Source organism: Neomonachus schauinslandi, chromosome 1 (genome assembly GCF_002201575.2).
Source record: "Neomonachus schauinslandi chromosome 1, ASM220157v2, whole genome shotgun sequence".
Taxonomy (NCBI): domain Eukaryota; kingdom Metazoa; phylum Chordata; class Mammalia; order Carnivora; family Phocidae; genus Neomonachus; species Neomonachus schauinslandi.
The window spans coordinates 211,342,609-211,354,199 of record NC_058403.1 but is presented as its reverse complement, the minus strand read 5'-3'; the positions used below and the strand labels follow the sequence as shown (position 1 = coordinate 211,354,199).

The following is an 11,591-nucleotide window of genomic DNA, read 5'->3' as shown; positions in this document are numbered from 1 at the left end:
AATCTTGACTTCTGCCAAGCCGACAAACACCTGAGGCCCCCAGCACCCTGCAACTAAGACCCACCCCGGCCTGAACAGAGGTCACAGGCCTTTGGACAACACAAAGCACCTTTATGTTGGAGCACAAACCCCAAAGGGCAAAGCAAGTGGATCTGGCAGGTCCAGCTGATACAGCTGGATATCTTCGGGGACCCCTCAGGCCGGGATGTACAAGGTGTGGGGGAAGGAGGGTGCTCACTTTTCAAAACCCCAAGTAGAAGCCATTGGGCAAAATGTGTGCTTTTGTGGGGGGAGTTTTGATCTGCTTCTGGGGGTGCAGGGACAGGGGCCACAGACAGATGAACCCAGCTTGGGGTTAGTGGGACCTGGACTGGGTTCCAGCCCCCATATGTCCAAGGGAAGGATTGGGGAGGGTCTGAGATTCTGAATTCAGCCCCCCACCCCAACCCTGCCCCTGGGCCAAGGCGGCAGCACGGGCTGTTAGTGCAGAGGCATGGCCACTAGGGGGCAGCAGGGATCTCGGGATACAGGCGGCCTCCTGCTTGCCGCCCCGCGGCCCTATCCGGTCAGAAGTCCAGCTCCGGCATCAGGGTGTGCTTGGGGCGGCTCGGGGGGGTGGGTTCCTCCTCGGGAATGTCCTCTGGGAGGGCTGGCCCGTCCCCGTGCTGGGCCTCCCAGGCTCTCTGCTGGGCCGGCCAGTCCAGGTGAGCCCAGCGGCGATCAGGGCCCCCCACGACCTCGTCCACCAGAGCCTCCAGGTCCGGCGGGGGCTCAGGCCGCTCCACGAGGATGGGCGCGAAGGGCCCCACCAGCCAGGGCAGCGGCACGGCCTGCACCACCAGCTCCAGCAGCTCGTCCACACAAGCGTGGGCCCGGGCCACACTGCCCTGGCCCTCGGCCAGGGCGGCGGCCGGCACATCCCTGAAGCGGCGGGCGTCGGCGAAGGCAGACTGCAGGGCGTCCACACTGCGCCGCACCTCGGCCACCTTCTCCTGGGCGCCTGGGGGCAGGCCCCGCACGCTGGTCTCCAGCGCGTCCACTGTGCTCTGCAGCTCCCGCATCAGAGTGCGGAACAGCACCAGCGTCTCCAGCTCTGCCTGTGGGGGAGGGGGGGCCTCAGCGACCCAGATGGGCGCCCACCGGGACCAGCGCCCTGCCTCAGTTTCTCCATGCACACTCCAAACAGCTGAGCTCAGCACTTGGACTGAGACAACTGGAGCCCGGCCCCTGGCGACCCTGGGCAGATCCAGAACACGCCCGCACACACGCCCCCTGCTCCCCCTCTCCCCACCACCCTACCTGGCTGCGGCGCCGGCGGCCATTCTCTGGGGAGCGCTGGCTCCACTCCTCCCAAAGCTCGTGCACCTTCCCAGGGCGGGTCGGGGCAGTGGGTGTCGCCCCGCACTGCATGAGGTTGATCTGAGGGGATGGGGACAGTGGTGGTCAGAGCTGGAGGACTTGGGGGCTCGGGGGAGCCAGGACCCTAGCCTAGATCTGGTCTTGATAAGCATCTGGAGAACATCTTCTTCCTGCAACCTTCCCCGCCCGCTAATTCAGCCTGGCCCACCTGCCCGTTCTCTCCTCTGCTCTTGGCCAGACCCTGCGACCTGTGGGTCCCCTAAAGCTCAGACTCACTTCGGCCGTGCTGGTCTCTGCCAGGGACACACTTCCCTTCACCCCATGCCCCTGCCTGGTTCACTCCAGTTTAAGTTTCAATGTAGATGTCTCCTCCTCCAGGAAGTCTTCCCTCCTCCCCTCCTGGCTGGGCAGATTCTACAGCCCCTGGCGTGTTCTCCATCCTGACCCTGATCCCCCTACTGGACTGTGAGTGTCCTGAGGGGGCCGCTGTGCCTTCGGTGCCCCGGACAGAGTAGGCATTAGAAGATAAATGGAGGGCGCCTGGGTGGCTCAGTTGGTTAGGCGACTGCCTTCGGCTCAGGTCATGATCCTGGAGTCCCGGGATCGAGTCCCGCATCGGGCTCCCTGCTCGGCAGGGAGTCTGCTTCTCCTTCTGACCCTCCCCCCTCTCATGCTCTCTGTCTCTCACTCTCTCTCTCTCAAATAAATAAATAAAATCTTTAAAAAAAAAAAAAAAAAAAAAGAAGATAAATGGAAACAAATTGTGGTCCATCTGTCCCCTGGAATATGATTCAGCCTTAAAGAGGAAGGGCTATTCTGGCACCTGTTACAACATGGATGGACCTTGAGGACATCGCACTCAGGGACATCAACAGACTCAGGGGCTCATATGCGCCCTCTGGTGGCTGCTGTGGGGAGGACAGAATGGGGTCCAGGATGGACCAGGTGCAGTTCTATGGGGGCTGGACCTGGGTGGGGGGAAGAGAAGGGGGAGCTGTGGGCAGAACTGGGGTACCCGCTGATGTGCAAGATGTGGGAGCAGAGGAGAAGAGGGGAGGCGAGGGCTGTTCCTGGGTTTTGACTGGAGCCCCTGGAAGGATGGAGGTGGAGATGCAGCAGGAGGAGCAGGTTAAGGGCGTCTGAACTTACCAAGCTCAGTTAAATGGGAGCTGCTGTGCTCCTTTGGAGCAGGGAGGGATGGGCAGTGAGGGACGAGGCGAGAACCTACAGGCTGGGGAGGATTGGGGTTGGTGGCAGGTGGGCAAGGGAAGGGGCACTTTCTCTCTCTCCTGAGCTACCTTAACTGCCTATAAATTCTAGCTCCTACTCCCCTCCCTTCACGGGACGAAGCCCCCTCCTGTCTCCCCAGGCTGAGCCTTGACCCCCCTGAGCTGCCCCCGCCCCGTGTCCCCGCTCTGCCCCAGCGCTGAACACGCACGGCTGGAGGAAGCTGAGCTCGGCTGCGCCTCCCCCTTCAGACCAGCTTGGGACCAGGTGCTCGGTTGGCACTCAGGCCGTGCCTACTGGTCTGCATCACGGCGCGGGAGTGGACAGAAGGCTCTCACCAGCTCCAGCGTCTCCTGCAGCTCGGCGAGCGTGTCCTGGGCGTGGTGTTTCTTCTGCCTCAGTTTCCCCAGGGAGTGTTCATACGCCAGGTGGCGGAGCCGCACTGACAGGGAGCCCAGACGCACAAAGTAGCCCTGATGTCGCCGCTGCTCTTCCACGGAGCCCACTTCCGGGCCCTCAGCCTCGGCTGCCAGGGCCGCTGGGAGGATGGGACGGGCGAGGGGGTCAGCGTGGCCACCCCTGCCACATCCGCTCACCCTCCTTCTGGGTTGACAAGCCCACGGGCTCCCAACTTTCCTTTACCAATATCAACTCACTTAACCTGCCCCAAACCCTATGAGCAGGCACTACTATTAGCCCCATTTACAGATGAGGAACACTGAGGCAAAGGGGATGAAGTCCCATGGTGTGCAAGAGGCAGACCCAGGATTCCAACCCAGGCACTCTTAACCCCTCTACCAAACGGTCTGTGGAGAATATCCTACAAGTGCTTGGCACACAGTAGGTGCTTCATAAATGCCTTGCAGCCTTTCCATGGAGGAGGGAGTGCCTCCACACGTTCTTCTAGTGCCCTAAAGCAGGGGTTAAGAAGTCAGATGGCCTCCGGGGACAGAGACAAGATGTAGAAAGTTGGAGAATGGTGCATTTTGTTTTTGTTTTGTTTTTTTAAGATTTTATTTTTTAAGGCCTCTCTACCTCCCAACATGGGACTCGAACTCACAGCCCCGAGATCAAGAGTCGCACGCTCCACCAACCGAGCCGGCCGGGCGCCCCGGGAGAGGGCAGATGCCCTTTAGCCCGAGCGTTTAGTGTTTGAGGACAGGCCACAAATCAGGATTTGGAGGGCACAATCTGACGGTTAAATGCATGCGATGAAGCAAAACATTCTAAAGGCGCTGCCTAGGCCAGTTTGAGGCCAGCGCCCTCAAATCTCTAAGCCCTGTAGACTCTTAGGGTCTGCGTGGTCTGATTCCTAGCAGGATGTGGGTTGGGGGGCCATGGACATGGATGGGGACGTCAGGCCTGGGCTCCAGCTTGGTGTTTCCTGATGAACTGCTAGGTGGCCTTGCCCAAGTCCCGGACTTCTCTGATCCGTCACCTCCAGGGGTGTGGACTGGGCAGAAGGACTCAGGGGCAGGGCAGGGCGGGAGGGTGCCGGCCTCACCGAGCTCGTCCTCGGTCATGGGCAGGAAGTGGTCCACCAGCTCCTCTGACTTGCCCAGCACGACATCCACAGCGTGGCTCATGGAGCGCTTCAGGTCCACGCTCCAGTGGCAGCTCTGGCCGGCCAGGCCCACCACGCCCGTCACACCACTGGCCACCGTATCCTTGGCCGAGGTCACCACCTGGTGGGAGGGGGCCCCTTCCAGATTTTGACATCCCTTCTCTCACCCCAGCTCCCGGGGGCTGGGTGTCAAGGGGTCCTCTCCTGGCTCTGGGCCTCAATTTCCCCTCTATAAAATGGAGGAAAAGAAAAGTTCTCCCCCAAAGGGTTGTTGAGCGGATGATGGGCCCCAACCAGCATCTTAAGCACTCGATAAACTCGGGTGCTGATTATTTTAATTTGGCTGGTGCTTTTTGAGTTGGACCGAAACCTGACTCAGCACCCCCACCCCTGGTCTGGTTGGCCCAGGTGTCCAGGCTGGTCCCAGGGGAGGCTGCGCTGCTCCCTCCCACCTCCACCCCTCCCTGGGTCCCCAGGGTACCGTGTCCGAAGGTTGCTGGAGAAAAGGCAGCTTCTCCTCCAGCTTGTCCAGGCCCCTGCAGGCGAGATTGTTCACTGTGGCCACTGGAGGGGAGAGGCAGGGAGTGAGGGCAAGAGAGGTAGGGAGAGGTAGACGGAGGCCTGGGCCACCCTACGAGGGGCTGGGGGCCCTGAGGGTGTGGGTGGGGCACGAGGCTGGACCCCACCTCCACTGCCCTCCCTGCCTCAGCCCTGCCATAGGGCTGCCGCCAGCGCCAAGGTGACTCCTCGCTCATGCCCGGCTCAGACACCCCAGCGAGCAGGCTCAAGGTCACCCAAAGGGGCTGAGGAGGAGGCTGGGGAGGCCCCGAGCTGGGAATCTCAGGTGACCCCCTTCCTCGGTCAGACGTGAAGCCAAGGGTCTTTCCGCTCCCCCCATCCGTGTGCCAGGTTGGACCCCTCAGCTGGTCCCAGGAGTGTGGGGACATGTGGGGCTCGGGACATGTGGGGGCAACGACAGAGAGGTAGACGGGGAGGGAGGTGGAGAGGCAGAGGAACCTGAGGTATGTCAGGCCCCTCAACAAGGGAGGACATCAAGATGCACAGAACGGGGACAGAAAGAGGGGGGCCCCAGGTAAACAGCTAAGGGCGGAGGTCCAGGAGATCCAACCACAGAGGGATGCAGGTAGAATGGGGAGCGGGGGCCGGGCAGGCAGAGAACGGGAGATGGCGCTGGCAGGACTGGGGGAGGGTGAGACAGGTGGATGGGGGTACAGGCGGGTGGACGGACAAACGGCATACACGATAGGTAAGACTGAGGAGGTCCCGACTCAGCAGGTCCACTCCAGAGCATGTCAGGCGGAGGCATGCATGTCATCCAGAGCATGGAGGGCGGGCCAGCGGGGCAAACCACAGGACCCAGGGTCGTGGGCTGGGTTGGGGGACTCACGCTGGGGCTGCAGGTGGCTGAGCAGCGGCTGGGCGTGGTCCAGGGCGCGGGTGGTCAGGCCACACACGCAGTGCTCAGCCAGGCGGCAGGCGGAGCCCAGCAGCGGGTGCCTGTCCTTAGCCGCACTGTAAGCATCGAGGACAGCGGTGCACGTGGTCCTGACCAGCGGCAGGGCCACCACGCGCTGCACCACGTTCTGCGGGAAGAGGCGGCATCAGAGTGGCCCCTGGGGGGCTGGGGGTGGGGATCTCGGCCACACCTCAGTCCACTTGCCCTCTCTGGGCCAGGATGACGGGGTGGGCAAGAGGGTTGGGGGGACTGCACACGTAACTTGGGGCTTCAGCCTCCCCATCTGTAAAATGGGTTTCTAGGGCTGGAGATTCACGGAGGCAACGGGCGTGAAGTGCTGGGAGCAGGGTCTGATGCAGAGTCTCGGGCAGAGACCCGGAGGTTGGGGGCGGGGGAGAGACGCTCCCTGCCCCGGGCATCACTGTGCCCCTCTGGGAAATGGGGAAGATGTGCCACCCATGGTCCAGCAAGGATAGGAAGGAGAGGGGGTACCTTCTGAAACTGTCCCAGAAGGGATATCCCCCCACCCCCGCCTGTGCCCCTGCTCCGTGGGAGGGGCGGCCCCTCACCTGCTGGTTCTGTTCCCACGAGCTGGTTCTGGGCGGCTGAGCAGCCTCATCTTCTGACATGCCTGCTGCAAACACCCTGAGGGGCAGGACAGAGTGAGAGGGGCCTCTACACACCAGCCCTCCTGGGGCCTGCCCAGGCCTTGGGTTCTGTCCCTCTGGGCTTTGTGACTTGGGCAAGTATTGTTCTCTCTTGGGGCCTCGGTTTCCTCAAAATAGGGTAATGATAGGGGTGCCTGGGTGGTTCAGTCAGTTGAGAATCTGACTCCTGGTTTCAGCTCAGGCCATGATCTTAGGGTCGTGAGGCCTGTGTTGGGCTGTGCGCTCAGCAGGGGGTCTGCTTGAGATTTTTCTCCCTCTCCCTCTGCCCCTCCCCCACTTGCACACGCGCACTCTCTCTCTCAAATAAATAAGTAAATCTTAAAAAAATAAGGTAATGATAATACCTACCTCACAGTGTCGTGAGGGACACGGACAATGCATGCAGAGAGCTCTGCACACAGTAGGTGCACACTAGAGAGCCCTGGCAAGGTGGGGACATTGTAGTGATTCAAACATGGGCTCTGGAGAGAGAAAGACCTGGGTTCAAATCCTGCCATTACCTGTTGGGTGACTTTGGGCAAGTGCCTCCAAACACCTCTCTGAGCTGTTTCCTCTTCTGCAAAGGAGAGGAGGTCCCTGCTGCCCCTGCCCACCCCCCAACTCACCCTTCCCCGACAGAACTGCACACGCAGCCCGCTGCAGGGGTGGAGGTGGTAGCCGCGGAATCCCAATAAACCCACAGACTGACAGGGAAACTGAGGCGGCCAGCAGGTCCATGGTGTTTCCAAGGCCACTCATCTAAGCAGACTCAGAGTGGCGAGTTCGACCTGAGACTCCCGCTCGCAGTTCTTCCCTATCCCCACCCTGTGCCCTCAGAGCTCTGGTCCCCGCCCAACTGGGTCCTGAGCTTCAGCCAACTGGGCCAAGGGTCTCGGCCACCTGCTCGGGGCCCGTCATCCCCCTCCCATCTCACGCCGCTGGATCCTCTCCCGCCCACCTGATCTGGAGCCCCCAAATCTGCGGGGCTCTCCTGGACGCCCTCCGCTTGGCACTCACCTGGGCGCGCGCAGCCACGGCCCCCAAGTGCGGCTGCGGACCCCAGACTCGGGCTCCAGTCTCCGCCCACCGCTGGCCCCGCCCGCCTTATAGCGGCTCGCGGGGCGGGGCCTTCGGGGACTGACCAATGGGGAGGGGCCGTGCGGAGGCGTGTCCCGGGGCCGGGGCCCCAGCCTACCCTCCCCACCCCGCGCGCTTCCCTGGGGCTCGGGGTGGGGGTGGGGTGGGGGCTCCGCGGTTGTCATAGTAACTTGAGGACGCTGGATACCCCAGGATTGAGCTACTTCCGTTGGCCAGTTTTGGCCACCCGTCACCCTGCTGTTGCCGCCGAAACAGTGGAGGACGATCACAGCCCCCACCGCCTCGGCGAGGAGTGACCTTGGGCAAGTCCTCAAGGTCTTTCTTGTTATTTAAAAAAATCTGCCATGGGCGCCTGGGTGGCTCAGTTGGTTAAGCGACTGCCTTCGGCTCAGGTCGTGATCCTGGAGTCCTAGGATCGAGTCCCACAGCGGGCTCCCTGCTCAGCGGGGTGTCTGCTTCTCCCTCTGACCCTCCCCCCTCTCATGCTCTCTCTCTCTATCTCATTCTCTCTCTCAAATAAATAAATAAAATCTTAAAAAATAAAATAAAATAATAAAAATTTAAAAATCTGCCATTAAACTGAGCCAGGATTCAGGCCGGCTCATTCCCTTGGATCCCCATTTTACAGATGAGCAAATTGAGGGATCCGATTCAAACCCCGCTCTGCCAGACTCCAGGCCCCTCCCTGGCTTTCATCGTCATTCCTGGAATGACCACCAACGTGGGCATGACCATTCTTCCAGGGAGCCTTCCCCAAACACCCAGGGGTCCCCCCAAATCTGACTCTGGCTCCCAGCATGCCCAGCACTGTGTCAGCAGGTGGCCCAAGGTTCTGAGTTGGAAGAACCCAGGCTCCTAAGCCTTCGGCTCCACCCAGCCTGCCCAGGCCTGCCCTGGGTGGCTATCCCCCTGGGTTGTCACGGGCCAGCATGACAAATTGTTTGGAGACCTGAAGCAATCCGGTTTAATTTAAACCTTCCCCAGGACACAAGCTCTGGCAGGAATCCACCGGTAAAATGACACTCCGGGCAACGGTCAGTGTTTTATTTCCAGTTAAGTCCTGGATGGGGGGAGAGGGAGGAGGAGCCGCGGGCCATCAGATCCCGACTGCCATCCCTTTGGAAGCTCATGTCCTGCACCCCAGGCCCTGGGTCAGGCCTCTTCTTTCCTTCTCCTTCCTCTGGGGAGGACTGGGAAGTCAACCTGGGAGATGCTCAGAACACAGTGAATTATTCTCGTATTTCCAATTCCATTCCACAGTTATTTATTAACTCTTCGGGTCTGACCACAAACTGAACGATGCTGGCTACGAGGGAACCCAGCCCCAGGCCCTGCATTCGGAGAGCCCCCCGAAGTGGGGGAGGCAGAACCAGATAGAGACAACGCTAGTGTAGCCAGGGCTGGGCCAGAGGGAGGCCGAGCAGGCTGAGGGAGCCTGGAGACCAAGAGATCTGGAAAACAGGGCAAGACATTCTCTTTTCTTTTTTCTTTTAAGTAGGCTTCATGCCTAATGTGGGGCTTGAACTCAGGACCCTGAGATTAAGAGTCGCGTGCTCCACAGACTGAGCCAGCCAACTGCCCCCAGGGAAAGACGTTCCTGGAAGAGGGTACAAGGAGGCTGGAGAGCCCAGCGTGCATTTTGGGAAGCCTGGGCCAAGCGGATCCTGGCAGCTCTGGAAAGCCGAAGGTGAATTATTTGCTAAGTACCGTGCAGTGTGCTGCCAGGCCTGTCTCCCCACCCTAGCCCCAGGCCTCAGTGGGACTCGGCTGCTTCCAGGAGCGTCTGGCCCTTTGAGGCTTCGGGCCCAGCGCAGCGTGTGGCATTCTGGAAGAACATCTTGTCTTTATTGGCCACGAGCCACCCATAGAGGTCATCCAGGTTCCGATCACAGATCCAGGGGTTCCCAGAGATGTCAAAGCCATCCTTCATGTCCCGGGTGGGCTGCCCCAAGGATGTCCAGAGCCCCTTGGGCACGCTGGTGAGCAAGTTGTTGGAGAGATCGAGCATGTCCAGCTGCTGCAGGCCTCGGAAGGCGCCGGCTGCCACCGTGGCCAGCCTGTTGTCATTCAGGAAAAGGTAGCGCAGGTCTGGCTGGGGTGCCAAGAGCCCCTCTCCAAGCACCCGCAATCTGTTGCCCTCCAGATGCAGCCTTTCCAACTGCAGGGGGCCCCTCAGAAGGTCAGAGGGCAAAGTCTTCAACTGGTTATTGCTGAGGTCAAGGATGCGCAGGGAGGTGAAGTTGGCCAACAGCCCAGGGGGCAGTGTCTGGAGGTGGTTCCCGGATAGGTCCAGATGCCCCAGGGCTTTGAGCCCCTGCAGCCACGAGCGCTCCAGGATTTCCAGCCGGTTCTCCCTCAGCACCAGGGTGTGGAGAGCGGCCGAGACTCGGAAGAGGCCTGGGGGCAGCTGGGTCAGGGCATTGCGGGTTAGGTCGAGCACCTTCAGCAGAGGCACCGGCAGCAGGAACTTGGGCGAGAGGCTCTCCAGCTGGTTGGTGGAGAGGTGCAGCTCCTGGAGGTTAGAGGTGCCCTGGAGGGTGTCGGCCCGCAGCTGGGTGAGGTTGAAGAACTCCACCGCCAGGTAGACAGTGTCAGCTGGGAAGCGGTGAGGGAGTTTGGCAGGTGGGTGGCAGGAGACGGAGCTGCCGTTGCTCGACTGGAACACCAAGCAGGTGTCACGGTTTGGGGTGACATCCTGGGCTGAGGCCACAGATAGCAGCAGCAGGAACAGTGTTCTAGAAAGATGGGAGCTCAGGCCTCCTGGGCTGCAGGCAATGACAGAAAATACACCTCGCTTGGTGAAAGTGTCCCCAGACTCTGCCAACTATTTCTTGTCTCCATTTCCAGCACCCTGGACCATGCCAGCTCATGGCTCCCCCGGACTCGTGCAGTCATCCCCTGCTCCTCTCCTGGCTTCCACCCTCACCTTCCCACAGCTTCCCGAAGTAGCTGCTGTTACAGAAAGCTCTGAAAACTGAGTTTCTCAGTCTGATCCATAAATGCTACCCTTCTTCATGGCCAGCCCAGCCCCAATGGACTGTTAATTATTTACAGTCAAATTTGCTAATTTCTCTCTAGTTTCTTCTGTTCTAGCTTGTTTTCTGGGTCATTTCTTATCTCCCTGGCTCCACATTTTGAAGGCAGGGCCAGTGAACTCCTACTTATCCTGCAAAGCCCCAGCCCCAATGCTCCCTTTCCCATGAAGCTCTCTCTGATTTCCCCAAGGTTTCCTCTCTGGCCTCCTCCTTTTTCCGTCCAAACAAGGTTACATTTCTTTCTCTGATGGAGCTGCAGCTCCATCTCGCTCCGAAGTGCTCGGGTGCAATCTAGGGCTCCAAAAGGAACTCTGAACATGAAAACTGCATCCTGCTTTGTGCAGATCTGGGACAGGCATTTGGCCTTGGGATGGGGTGGTGTACAGTTGGCACCATACTCCTTGGAGGGCTGGGGCTTCTGCTCCTCCTGGTCCCTCCAGCAGGCCTCTGATGGGGTGTTGGTTGGGAGGTGTTGGTGAGACTCCAACTCTCTGTCTGGCCCGGGGAGCACCTGAGACTTCCATAGTGAGTGTGTGTATGAGAGCATGTCTATCTATAGTTACAGCCTGTCGGTCTATTCCAGCCTGCAGATCTACATCTAGCCCTTTGACTTCAGTGCATCAGACAGAAATGTCTAGCATCCAGTTCTGCCTACCAATGGGTGGGGTGGGGACTTACCTCTGGTTTCGCTCTGGGCTCCAAGAGGACATGATGGTCTCTCTCTTTTCCATCTGTGTTCCCTTAGCCTGGTCAGGTAGGCTTATACCTGCCTGGACTGGGAGCAGGGCCACCCACCCTAGGGAAGTCCTCACCCACATCCTGTTCCCGTTAATGGCTGGACCTGAGCCAGGCAGGGGAAAGGGAGTGGTCAGAATTGCAAAATTGCTTCCTGGCAGGGGAAGGGCAGGAGGGGGGTTGCTTGCTCCCTTCTCGTCCTGCTTCTACCCAGTTTTTCATTCCCCTGATTCCTGCTTTTGGGGGGTGGGCACCCAAGAATCTCTGGGGCTGAATCCCTGCTTCCCCCAATCGGGGGATCAAGGGTCAGGTTTGCAAGGCACCATTCCTGGGGGATAGGGACAGCTCTTTAAGCAAGAGATACTCTTTGCAATAAATTTGAGCAACCAGGAAGCTCAATGAAGATAACAAAAAGCACTTGTCTTGAATTCATGATGTATTGTTGGCCT

At 59.7% G+C, this 11,591-nt stretch overlaps 2 protein-coding genes across 2 annotated transcripts; both read right to left on the bottom strand.

The window, feature by feature from the left end:
• Positions 1-530: 530 nt before the first annotated feature.
• PLIN5 (perilipin 5) lies at positions 531-7,365 on the bottom strand. Its single transcript, XM_021705393.1, has 9 exons — positions 7,292-7,365; positions 6,644-6,756; positions 6,197-6,272; positions 5,559-5,754; positions 4,632-4,714; positions 4,091-4,271; positions 2,925-3,124; positions 1,300-1,419; positions 531-1,097 (listed from the first exon to the last, which is right to left on the bottom strand). The coding sequence occupies exons 3-9, from the start codon at positions 6,254-6,256 to the stop codon at positions 567-569; spliced, it is 1,371 nt and encodes a 456-aa protein (XP_021561068.1). The 5' UTR covers positions 6,257-6,272; positions 6,644-6,756; positions 7,292-7,365; the 3' UTR covers positions 531-566.
• Positions 7,366-8,670: 1,305 nt separating this feature from the next.
• On the bottom strand, positions 8,671-11,188 carry LRG1 (leucine rich alpha-2-glycoprotein 1). The gene is made up of 2 exons (XM_021705397.1): positions 11,086-11,188; positions 8,671-10,137 (listed from the first exon to the last, which is right to left on the bottom strand). Exons 1-2 carry the CDS (start codon positions 11,136-11,138, stop codon positions 9,126-9,128), a joined length of 1,065 nt encoding a protein of 354 aa, XP_021561072.1. The 5' UTR covers positions 11,139-11,188; the 3' UTR covers positions 8,671-9,125.
• Between the last annotated feature and the right edge of the window lie 403 nt (positions 11,189-11,591).